The sequence below is a fragment of the Elephantulus edwardii genome, unplaced genomic scaffold, assembly GCF_000299155.1.
Source record: "Elephantulus edwardii isolate Elephantulus edwardi_28Jun2011 unplaced genomic scaffold, EleEdw1.0 scaffold00041, whole genome shotgun sequence".
In the NCBI taxonomy this organism is placed as follows: domain Eukaryota; kingdom Metazoa; phylum Chordata; class Mammalia; order Macroscelidea; family Macroscelididae; genus Elephantulus; species Elephantulus edwardii.
Window position 1 is genome coordinate 4,209,621 of NW_006399791.1, and position 13,225 is coordinate 4,222,845.

The 13,225-nt window shown below is 41.1% G+C and overlaps 1 protein-coding gene across 1 annotated transcript in view; it reads left to right on the forward strand.

Moving 5' to 3' along the window:
• Positions 1-318: 318 nt before the first annotated feature.
• The window catches only part of BNC1 (basonuclin 1), a 31,700-nt gene continuing 18,793 nt past the window's right edge, over positions 319-13,225 (forward strand). The window contains exon 1 of the mRNA XM_006885201.1: positions 319-396. Within this exon, the coding sequence (XP_006885263.1) occupies positions 319-396 (78 nt within the window). The remainder of the gene's footprint in view (positions 397-13,225) is intronic.

The following is a 13,225-nucleotide window of genomic DNA, read 5'->3' on the forward strand; positions in this document are numbered from 1 at the left end:
GCCCCCAGCCTTGGTTTAACCTCCGAGGCTGGGAGTCCGAGGCCAGAGCGCCATCTCCCAGGAGCCTGGTCTCTTGTTTTTCCAGTTGCAAACCTGGGCAGCCCCTGGAATCAATCGAGGGGAGCCCTTGGCATTGGGGGGGGGTGTCCCTCCGCTGCCTGCGGGCGCTGCCGGCCAGACCCCAAGCGCTCTTGGCTGCTGGGCTCTGCATTAAGCTCCCCAGGATTTGTCAGCCAGATGTGACAAGAGTGTCGAGAGGTGAGTGAAGGAGGAGATCTGATATTAATCAGTGCGTAGCTCTGAGCCAAACTTTCTCAAATGCGGTGTAGGAACATGTTCTTCTCATTTAAGGCATCTCTTTGTGGCTGTGGGGCTGCCACCGGTCTGAGTTTGACAGTTAAATGGAATGCCAGCTCGCAGTCTTAATTGTGGGAGTGAAATGTGGGGGGGGGGGGAAGGAAGGGGATAGCAGACACTCTGGGGTTCGAAATGTCCCCTCATTTTATGGCTGTGCTCACCGCAGCCCTCTGAAGACCAGGGCATTTAAATCTGGCCAGACGCCTGGTCGCAGCCAGGCCTCTGCTGTTAACACTTAAGGGGCCTGAAAGAGGCCTCGCTGGTGTCCTGGGAATCCGCGCGTGCGTGTGTGTGTACGTGCAAACATGTGTTCTCGCAGCATAGAACAGATCCAGCAAATGGAAATTTTAAATATAATCTTCCCATCAAAGTAACAAGTTCTGCTTAAATAAAAACTAGCATTTTAGTAGCTTATCTTTTTTTGTAGTGACCTTTGAGTCCTTGCTTGCTTGTTTCAATGTATTTTTATTTAGATTTTATGCAGTATTAATATTTGGTAGACCCTCTGCAGATGTGTATTGCGTATTGAAACTTTCCTTCAGTGATAACTACACTGCGTTCTCGCTTGATTCATCCCAAGTTTATTGACATATAATGCTAAAATCTCGTAAAACTATGTCAGAATAAAAATTTTGAACAGCACATGACATAGCATTACTTCAGGTGCTACAGATTGTCCTGGATTTGATTTCCGCTTTCACTAGGTGTGACAGGCTGACTACCACTTTTGCTGTGACGACTTTAGAGAAATAACTGTATTCTTCCTGGAATGCTTTCAAGTCATTAAAAATAAAAAAGATTATTTAGGATCAATCATTTCATATTATGTGTAGTAAATTTACTAATGTCAGCTTCACCCAGAAAGTACTGGTGTGTCAATTCTGCTTTTGTTGGTTGAGCATGTTCCCTTTGGAGTTACGTGCTGGGAAGAGGTGGTGAGCTCTTCCCTGACACTGTGGCAGCTCACACTCAGGGAACTCAGAATTACTTTCCGACATCTTTGTAATTTGATTTGGAATATCATCAGTACCCAGGGAGGTCCTTCTAAGGATTCAGTGACAAGTTCCACCTTCAGTCAGATAGTAAATTATGAAGTGATTATTTGGCCATTGATAATAATCATTCCATTATTAATATGTAATACTATACAGTTGCTCTGGTTATAATGTACACTAGAAATATTAACCAGTGTGAAGTAAAGCTTTGGCAATGTATAGTTTGCATAACGGATTTCTGTTTTCTCCTTTTTCATCTTCCCAAAACCTCTCCTGCAGCTGTTAGGCGTATACCTCTGGCTGATGCCTACATTCTGTACCTCAAAAACAGGATTATCAGCTTGTAAAGGAGAGTCTAACTTGATGGGTGAGAAAAGGCATGCCCTGTTTCTCAGTAGAACAAATAATAATTGTCCCCTCATTACATTCTTGTCATTTGCAAATATCTAGGAATACATACAAACAGAGAAACTTTTAAAAGTTGAGTGTGTCAGTAAAATTAAATTACAGTGTTGAGACTGGGGGCTGACTTTTCACTTTTGTATATGGATGGCTTCAGTGGTTATTTTGACAGTGGCCATTAGAAGAGTTGCCCTGAAGGGTCCACAAGGTAAATTACTTGCAGGAGGAACTGTGCTTCTCCCTGGAATGAATTTTCTTCTTTACAGATGTCATTTAAAGTGAGTTACTTTTGTCAGAAACAGCCCTTTTTTAAAAGAACGATAAACGTACTGTCCATGGTGAAATCTCAGTGCTGAGCCGCAGTTCAGTGTGCCTATTTTGGGGATCAGGGTTTAGGGAGTTGATAATTTTATTCTTTTAATTTCCTTATCCGCGTATACTGCTGCAGGGCTTTTTCTTTTCTTTTTTGTTTTTTTTTTTTTAGCCTTTTGTATTTACTTAGATCTTTTTGATGCCTTATTTGATATTAAGCAGAGATAACAGTTCTTCAAAGAAGGAGCACCTAGAAAGGTTTTGGGACTTTGGGAGGAGGTTTTCATTGCATTCTGCCTGAAAATCATCTTTCCTCTTATCTTGTCCTCCTTTGAGGCCCTTTTTCCTTCCTCTGGAAATCCCAAGATTTGGGTGTGACCCTCTTTTCTCTCTTCATGGTCATATACTTATCCCTCCCCCAACCCGCCCCCCACTAAACTACTACCATCAAGTCATTTTCCACTTATCAACCCTTTGAGACAGTGGATTTGCCTCTAGCTTCCAAGGCTGTAGATCTTTATGGCGTAGACAGGCTTATATTTCTTCTGAGGCTTCAGACTGAAGACCTTTCTGTTAGCAGCCAAATGCTTTGACTACTTGGACATTAAGGCTCCTTGATTTTAGTCAAAAGAGGGTTCTGGACATAGAGCAGGCCTGCGGGACCTTTTCAAACTGTTACAGGAAGACTTGCAGTCACTGTTTATGTCCACACCTGAACTCATTGTTACAGACCAGCCTTAAAAATCATAAGGACTCTGGGAAGTGGTAATTCGTTTTGACCCATATGAAACATAAGAGATGGAGAAATAATACGCAAAGGGCAGTTTGAGCAACCCTGTGTGGTAGGAAATGGTTGTCTCGGGTCTGCGTCAGGCTTTCCAGGGTATTTTTCTTTCATATAGCTGTATTATTTTCATCATGATCATCATCTCTTAAAAATTATTTGTGTAATAAATGCAAACATAAGAATTCTTTTCCAGATTGGTGTTCTGTGGTTCTCTGATTATTTGTGTTACTGTGTTTGTTAGGAAGGTAAAATTTTTATTTCGTCAACTCTTAACATTTCATGTCCAAAATTTTAGACGTCGATCAGGATGACATAGTAACTAAGCTTAATCTTCTTTAAAAAATTTAGTTTTGAAATTTTAATTCATCCTTTTTACTTGGTTTTGAAATAGCTAGTTCTCAGTAAGTTGTTAAAACAAATGTGCACAAAATTTCACCTAGAAATATTCGTAGTTTTCTCATTATTTTACAGCAGCAGCAGCAGCAGCAAAATTGCTTTGTACTTAGAACTAATTATCTGAGAGTGGTAAAACCTTGGCTTCTTGGTTATTGTTGTTTGTTTGTTTTCTATCTTCAGCACTCTTTCTACTATACTCAAAAGTTGCCCACACAATTAACAGTTAACATCTTTACAGTTTTTTGGTATCAGAGATTTCAGAAGATTACCTGTAAGGTTTACTAAACTTAGTTTATCAAGGAAAAATTAGTAATATGATTTATAATTCTGTAGTAGTAGTTTTTGTAAAGGAAATATTTGGTTTCTAACGTAAAATATTCTTCTACTAATTTTTTCTCTTTAGATTTTCCATTTTCCAGAACTAATAATTTTAAGGAGAAAAAAAGACACAGATGTTAAATTATGTTGGCACAGAGTTTATACTTTGATTTATGAGATCAAAAGAAGGAGTATTTTCCCCATCGCCCTCTTTGAACTAAACTGTGAGAGAACACTGCAAGTATGTCAATACTTTCTACTCACAGGTAGACTCAGCCCAACATCTGCCACCTGCAGGGGGTCCTACCTCCCACCTGCCCTTTCTCTTCCAGACCTTTCTCCACACTCCCACTTGTCTTTAGTCTCTCCTTTCATCCCCCCATTTGCAGAGCAACCAGATTTTTGTCAATGCATCCTTAATTCATGTATTTGTTAGAAACACCTACTCTCTGGTTTCTCAGGCTTGTTAAGCCCCTATTCAGTTTTGCACATGGGAGTCAGTGTTGTCTGTTGTTCAGAACCCAAATTGTTCCATCAGCTCAATACACACGTGGCTGTGCGTCTGAATATGCCTCCTCCACACACATGCTTCCTGCCTTTCACTGTCACCTTGCACTCCCTGTAGCAGAAACATTTGCTCTGTGGCCCAGCCTTTTGGACCTGGCACACATATACCATGGTGAGTCTTTTTTTGTGCCTAAGACTGATGGCATTTCCTGTGCATGCTTAGCAAAGTATATATGTCTTCCTCCTTCTGAGAGCAGCCTCCCTCTTCAGTTCTCTCCAATTGACAGCTTTCTCCATTTATGTATGCTGTCTTACTCAAATGAACAAAACCTGCAGGGAACCCTTGATTTATTTCTGTTTTTTCACTTGTTATCATGAAAAAAATCAAGCCATTAAACTTAGAACAGTTTAATGAAGCCTGGTGAAGTGTGTTTGGGAGGTTCAACAGTTACCCCCTTTTGGGTGTCCTGTTTCATACATATTCCATAGCCCAGTTCCTCCCCTGTTGACGGAAACTGGATTACTTTGAAGCAAATCCTAGGGATAATAGTTTCATTAATGAGTTTTAATATGTAGCTCTAAAAGATAAATGCATTCTTTACAACAAAAGCAGCATATTAAGAAAGCATCTTTTTTCCCCCTAAGTAACTCCTTCATGTTGTTGTATTTTCAGTCAGTGTTCACGTCTTCTTGAGTAGCTCATAATCTGTGTACTGTCCTTGGCTTATTCAAAATCAAGAGTCAGGAAGATCTATACTCTTTCTTGTTTATCCTGTGGGTTTTCACTCTTTACTTTCTCCTTGAAATGTATTTGTTGGGAAAGCTGGGTCTTTTGTTCTGTGGAGCACGCTCCACTCTGGACTTGGTGACTTTGTCCTCATGTTATTATATACCATTACTCCATCCCCTTAGTTCCTGTAAACTGGAGTTTCTCAGGATTCAGATGTGGGCTTTTTTGGCAAAAGCACATACTGTCTTCCATCCAAGTGATATGCTTGTTATATTTTTATTGACAGTTATAGAATAATATTCTAATTCTTCATTTGTGTATTCTCTGGACTGATTCTATAAAGAGAATTATCTCATAGATGGTTTGGTCATCCTGAAATAGTTTCATTTAGAAAAGCATTCATACTTGAATTTTCCCCCTTTGTATCTTAGGTTTTGGAATCATTGGTTCCCAAGCATCTTCCAGTGAGTTTTGTATTTGTTTTGAGTGTATTTTGAATTCCTAGGCTTTACTATTGTACATGAGTCATATTGGGGTTTTTTTTTATAAAATTGTGTTCTCTGCTTGGTGGTGATTGGCCAGTCGAGCTGTATTTCTTCCCTAATGAAGTCATGTACTCCTCAAAAGTTACTGATTTTTTTTATCCCATGAGATTGCACAGAGTTAACCAGCACATGGTCATCCAAAATCCGAACCAGCAGGGTGGTCGGTACCACCTCTTGTCCTCCACATGCCAGAGAAAATTATGCTTGTTAGGGTTTTCAAAGTCCCTCTCTTTCCAAAGATCTTTTTTTTTCAGAAGCACTGCAGGATAAAATCTTATAACCAACTTTTCAGTTAGTAGCCAAGCTTTTAGTATATGATAGATGTTTGCTTAAAAAGAACAGAAGACAGAAAAAGAAAGCTTGTTAAATTACACAACTGTCTTCTGTTAAGCTGTGAGTGCGGTGACATCTGGGTCTCTAAGGGACATGAGCCTTGGTCCCTGCATGTTCCTCCAGGTGGCCTTCAGTCCAGCCCTGCCAGTAGCAGTTAAGTTACTTACATATAAGGATCTTCTTGGTTTCTTGATGCTTCTTCCTGGGTCTCCGTATTGCTCATCTAGCATATCCTCATTTTACTTCTGTGTATTTGCATGCAGACTTAAAAAGTGAAAGAAATTAGTGCAGCCTTAGAGGGAAGTAGGCAAGTTGACAAAAAAAATAAAAATAAAAATCCCTCAAATAGGAAGAGGGAGAAGTACAGGATGTATGTAGAAGACAAATCAACTTCAAAGAATTTCTCCCCTTTGGTGATGGGCTTCCTTGAGCCAGGAAGGTAAGCTCGCAGGCCCAGTGGATGGAAATGACACAGGTGAAGAGAAACAGCCCTCTCTACACAAGCTGAGGGTGGTCCAGCTTCTTGAAAAGCTTTCTGTGTTGTATAAGGGGGCCTGGTGGTACAGTGGTCAAGCACTCAGCCGCCAGCTGAAAAGTCAGTGTTTCTAACTCACCATCCACCATGGGAGGAACGTGGCAGTCTGCTTCTGCAAAGACTTATAGCCTCTGAAACCCAGTGCTGTCGGTAGTTGTACTGTCTGGTAGGGTCACTATGTTGCTGTTAGGTGCTGTCGAGTCAAGTACAACTCACAGCAACCCTGTGAAGAATAGATTTGAACCCCATCCTGTCCTGCGCCATCTCACACTTCCTGACACACTAGAGCTGATTGCAGCACTCACTGTGTCAGTCCATCTGGTTGAGGGTCTTCTTGTCCTTTGCCAACCTTCCACCCTTCCAATTGTCATGTTCCTCTCCAAGGAATAGCCCCTCGTAGCAACATGCCCAAAGTATGTGAGGCAAAGCATCATCAACCTTGCCACCAAAGAGCACTCTGGCTGTACCCTCAGGATATTGTTAGTTTGTGTTTTGGTTTGTTATTGTTGTTGGTTTTGGTTTTGCATTGTGTGTTTTGACAGTCTGATACAAGTATCAGTTGTTCAGGATTCACTATCTTGACAGCAATTGGCTAAATTCATTATTTTAAAATGTCACCTCGAAAAATGGAAGCCTTTTTTTTTTTTTTTTTTAAGTAAAGCTTGGTGACTTTTTATGAAAAGTGAGTTTTGCTTTGTCAGGCCAGTCCTTGGACTTCAAATTGGGGAATTTTGATTTTTACTGCGGGGAATCTTGGGACAGCTTTAGAATTCCAAAGTTAAGGAATGACCGTAAAACTCTTAACTTGGCCTCTTAACTCTACAGTAACCATGTGCCGGGTGATTTTCACGCTGCCACCTCCTCGAGAGCAGAAAGACCAGTGTGTAAACAGTACTTGGCACCTGCTAAAAGAGCTCTGGTGGCCTAGTGCTAAGAATCTACACTGCATTCCTGAAGGTACTTGGTTCAAATCCACCAGCTGCTTTGAAGGAGTCCTGGCAGTCACTCCCGTGTGATTACTGCTTCTGAAAACCCACTGGAGGGTCAGCTATGGGTTGGTTCTTAATCAGCAATACACAACAACAGCAGAGTTCCAGTATAATAGTCACCAGCCTTTCTGCTCAGCCTTTCTTACTTCTTAAGGCATGACCTCCACCTCAAGGTTACCTCACAGTTACAGAATGGTGTCTGAACACCTGCTCTTGTATTTTTATTTTTTTTCCAGAGGAGGAGAAGGGTGGTAAAGCAGAGATCGCTCAGCTGAAAGGTCTCTCGCATTTATCATGAACTTTCTATAAAGTTCCACTCAGCAGTTTCTGCCTGTGTCACGTTGGCCTGTACCTCATAACCTGGCCTCCACTATAGACTTTAGAAATTAAGACTCTTTACTGAGGCAGATCTGGAAAAAGAATACTGTGTGAGCAATCATTAGCAGTTGATTCTTTGTGTTAACATCCATTTATTCTCTCAGCAAATACTGATGGAGAGTTCCCCAAGTTGCAAGGGTAGAATAAGCCACTTGGGTGTTTAGTTTGGCATTTCATTTGTTTCATTGCCTTCTTCAGAATTAATTCACTGAGGAGCAGCTTTTATGGAGGGCTTTTCTTTTTAGTCGTAGATGTTTTGGTAGATCTGTCTGTACAGAATCAGACCACCAGAACCCAGAGGGCCCAAGACCCTCCTCTTTGGGGGCCTGATTGCAGGAACCATCTCACTGTGCTAATTGGTCTCTGCAGCTCACCATTTGTATATACTCATTAATATTCCTCATAGGCCTCTGAGGTAGCAGGAACCGGTATCCTGCCAATTTTATAGTTAAAGGCACCAAGACAAAGTTATATGACTTAATAGGAAGTAAACATAGGCTGCTTGAGGCAACTGGTTTACTGCCTCCCATTGGAGGATACCCAGTGTGGCGAAGGGAAGCTCAGCTCCCCAGGTCTGTGACCAGAATAATCTTTTTAACAGACGAACCATATTAATTTCACACCTTGTTAAGTTTTACCATTAAAAGTAAAATGCAAACTCCTTGCCCTGTCTCATGAGGTCCTGTTCTGTATGACCCCTATCACCTCCCTGAGCCCATTTTCCCCCCTTACCCTCACTAAGTCCACTCTAACTACACTGGGCCCCTTTCTTTTTCTGAAGCATTCTGACCCCTCACAGAGCCCTTGCACTTGCTGTACTCACTGAATGAAATACACCCTTCCTCTCCAGGTCCTTAACATGACTGATTCTTTGTCATTCCATAGGGCTCAGTTGGAATGCTAACCGCTTCAAAGGCCTTCATTGAGGACCCTATATAAAATATATTTATCCCTCTACTCAACTGCTCCATGCCAGTTTGTTAATAAGACTTTTTGTTTAGTTCTTTCATAACATTTTCCTTCTTGTAGAATGTTTTTCACTTGTTTGTTTTCTATTTTCTCTAGAATATAATTTCTCCGAAGGTAGAGACCTCATCTGTCTTGTTCAAAACTTTTCCTTCCCAGAGTATAGAACAATTTATGTTCCTAAATGCTCCGCAGTATCCATTCAGTGAATGAAGTTTCTTCATCATGTGGCATTTTTATTTCCTTATCTGTAGAATGTGGCCAACCATGCTGATTTCTCAAAGTTATTGTAGAGATCAGGCAAAACCATGAATGATTTTGCCCTGCGTATCAAATATTGCTGCTACTGTTTTTGTTATGTGCTGTCGAGTCACCTACAACTCATAGTGACCGTATATACAATAGCTCTGAAGCCTACCCTTACCTGAGTCAGTCTCACTAACTCCAACACACCTTCCCTCATTGCCCTAGTTACAGTATCAATCCATCTCATCCAAGGTCTACCTCTCCTGTGCTTTCCCTCCACCTTTCCAAGCATGATGTCCTTCTCTAAGAAGCAGTCCCTCCTAGCCACATTTTCAGAGTATGTGAGTTGGAGCTTCAAAATCCTAGCCTCCAGGGAGAAACTTGGTTTCACTCTCTCTAAGACAGACATATTTGTTTTCTTGGTGGTCCAGGGTATGTTAAAGACTTTTCTCTAGCACCACAACTCAAAGGTATCAGTTCTTCTGTGGTCCTTAGTCACTGTCCAATTCTCTAATGCATAACAAGTAATGGTGAAGACTATGGCCTGGATCAGGTGGACCTTGGTCTCTAGGCTGACATTGTTGCTTCTCAGTACTCTGGAAAGGTCCCTGGCAGCAGATTTTCCCAATACAATTCCTCTTTTGATGTCCTGACTGCTGGTGGCAAGAGGTTTGACTGTGGAGCTAAGCAAGCTGTAATTGTTGACAACCACAGTCTCTTCTCCATCTATCATGGTACTGCCAGTTGGCCCAGTGATGAGAAACTTTGTCTTCTTGATGTTGAGCTTCAATCCAGTCCATATTGAAGACAACAGTCCTTGACCTTCTACAGCAAACACTCCAGGTCTTCTTTAGTTTCAGCAAGCAAGGTTGGGTCATCTGCATAATGTAGGTTGTTGATGAGTCTTCTTCCAGTCCGGATGCCACATTCCTCCTCATAAAGCCCAACCTCCCAAATGATCTATTCTACATGTAGATTGAAGAGATACGGAGATAGGACGCATCCCTGATGCACTTCTTTCATGATTTTGAACCATGCATTATTTCCCTGCTCTGTTCTGAGGCCTGCTTCCTGGTCCAAGTATAGGTCTCACATAAGCATATTCAAGTGTTCTGGGATTCTCATTCTCCTCAAGGTTAACCACAATTTGTTGTGATCCACAAAGTCAAATGGTTTTGCATAGTCATGAAACACAGATAGATAAATATTCTTCTGGTACTCTCTGCTTTCTGCCAAGATTCATCTGACATTGGCAATAATGTCTCTAGTGCCACAGTCTCTTCTAAATCCAGCATGTATTTCTGGTAGTTCTCTGTCAATGCTGTTCCAGTCATTTCTGGATAGTCTTCAGCAGAATTTTGCTTGCATGTGATATTAGTGATGCTGTTCAATAATTTCCACATTGTGTTGGGTCACCTTTTTTTTGGAAGGGGAATAAATATGTATCTCTTTCAGTCAGTTGGCCAGGTAGTTGTCCTCCAGATTTCTTGGCACAGCCTGGTGAGCACGTCCAGAGCAACATCTGCTTGTTGAAATATGTCAATTGGTATTACCTTGCTTCCTGGGGCTTTATTTTTTGCCAAGCCCTTCAGAGCAGCCTGAACTTCCTTCTTCATTACCATTGCCTCTTGATCATATGTTGTGTCTTTAAATTCTTCTGTGTCAGCCAATTCTTTTTGGTACGAGGACTCTGTGTACTCTTTCCATCTTATTTTAATGCTTCCTGAATCATTCATTTTTCTGCTCATAGCATCCTTAAGTATTGCAATTCACAGCTTGAATTTGTTTAGTTCCTTCAGCTTAAGAAATGCCAAATGAGTCAGCCCTTTTGATTTTCTGACTCCCAACTCCTTGCTCACTTTATTATTGCTAGTTAAAGATCTAACTCACCCCTAGTATTTAATATCCTGATAATGTTTACATTCCTCAATATCTTCATCTATGAACTAGGGATCATTTTACCCAGCTGCTGGGATGGCTATGAGAAAGAGCTAAGATAATCACTGTGCACTGTTTAGCTTGGTACCTCACCAATAAACACTCAGTAATGCTTACCCACTGTGTGACCAGGGACAGGTAACAAGTCCTCCCTAAGTTCGTGTTTGTTTCCTGAGAAAAATTCTCTTTACAGCAGTGTCGTTAAGATGAAATTATATCACCTCTTAAACACAAATACTATCACATTGAAAAGTAAAGCATCTAACTCCCTACTGTCCTGTTGAATTTTCTGTAATGGTCTAGATGTTCTGCCCCTCTGCTCTCCAGGTCAGTAGCTACTAAGCACTTGAGATGGATGTGACCAGTGTGAATCGGAAAGGACTTTTTATTTTTATTTATATGCAGCTTCTTGCCCCTAGGCCACCAGAGCTCCCTCATATTGATATTGCCTCTTGTGGCTAGTGGCTACTGTATTGTAATGTGTAGACGAAATTACTTTAGCCTGACTGGAAGACAGTTTAATTTTGTGCCCAGGCCATATCATAGAATGGCGTGTCTCAGTCAGGGCTTTCCATTAGGGAACTCCAAAGATCTGTAATTTTTTTTTCTACTTTCTGTCTCCCAGACCATTGCTGTCAAGTCAGTTCTAACTCATAGTAGCCCAGTAGGGCAAAGTATAGCTTCCCTGGGCTTTATGAGGAGGAATGTGGCATCAGGATTGGAGAAAGACTCATCAGCAACCTCTGTTGTACAGACGACACAGCCTTGCTTGCCGAAACTAAGGCAGAATTGAGGCATTTGCTGCAGAAGGTCAAGGATTGCAGCCTTCAGTATGGATTGAAGTTCAGTATCAAGAAAACAAAGATTCTCATCACTGAGAAAATTGGCAACTTCATGAAAGATAGAGAAGAGATTGAGGTTGTTAGCCATTTCAGCTTGCTTGGTTCCACAATTACACTCTTGGCACCAGCAGTCAGGACATTAAAAGAGGAATTGCATTGGGAAAATCTGCTGTCAGGGACCTCTCCAGAGAACTGAAGAGCAGGGATGTCAGTCTGGAGATTAAGGTGCTCCTGATCCTGGTCATGGTCTTCGAAATTACTTGCTATGCAACAGAGAGCTGGATGATGACTACGGATGGTAGAATTAATTCCTTTGCAAGTTGTGGTGCTGGAGAAGAGTATATACCATAGACTGCTAAAAGAACAAACAGGTCGATCCTGGAGAGAGTGAAGCCAAGCTGTTCCTTGGAAGCAAGGATTTTGAAGCTCCATCTGACATACTTTGGGCATGTTGCAAGGAGGGACCAGTCCTAGGGGAGGGCCCAGTCCTTGGAGAGGGACGTCATGCTTGGAAGGGTGGAGTGACAGTGCAGGAGAGGAAGACCCTGGATGAAATGGATTGACTCAGTGACTGTAGTAACGGGGGTAGGTGTGTCAGAGACATTGAAATTTGCTCAGTATAGAGCAGAGTTCAGCGTTCTTGTACTTAGGGTCGCTATGAGTCAGAGTAGGATCAATCTTAAGCAGAGTGCTAGAATTTTTCTCTCCTAGAGCTCCTGGCAGTTTCAAACTACTGATGTTTCAGTTAGCAGCTGAACACTTTAACCACCATGCCATCAGGGCACCTTCCCATTTATCCAGTCGTTCTAGAATATCTCCTTGGATGTATCTTTGATTATATTAAAGAAGTGTGCATGTTCTAGAGGATGAAAATAGTTTTGAAGTGAACAGTTCTTAGTAGGAAGCTCAGTAATTCAAGCCACGTCAATAGCTGGCACTGTCTAGGAGTAATTGTCTGCACCTGCTCCTTGGTGTGAGAATTCACCAGAATCCCCTGTCAGGTGGTCCATGGAAACATCTCTCCAAGCCAGAGGTAGAGCAGGGTATCTGGGAGATAAAGTGCGACTGAGAGATTTACCTAAAAACTAGGTCTAACTTTTCATCCCATGCCTTCAAGTAACTGAATCATCCTTGACATGCAAGGTGTGTTAATAGTAGTTTTTGGATGAATGAATGAGCAAATTATTGTTATTTATTAAAAATCTCCAGAATTTTAATGTTGATTTATAATGCATCAAAATGACTAATAACAGTCCCAGAAATTGTCTGATTAAGATGAGTGCATAAAAAGCCATAATCCTGCCCTGATGAGTGTGGAATGTTTTAAACATCTGCTTTATGTTTCTGAAGAATGGAGTACATTATTAGGGTTCTCAAGGAGAGGATGTATGTTTTAAGAGTTTTCCACTTTGATTTTATGAATACTTTTCATCATGTGATTAGAATTTCTTGGTTTGATTTCATTTTAGAAGCTTTAATTTGTCCTAGATAATGGTGCTTTAATTTTACTACATCATGTAGTTCTGAGGTGGGTGGAAAAATCCAATGGCCTTGATATTGGCTAAGTTTTCTTTGACACTAATGAGTTTGGGGTGTTTTTTTTTAGTTCATAAATAATTCCTCTGAAAATATTTTCATAAATACTTAAT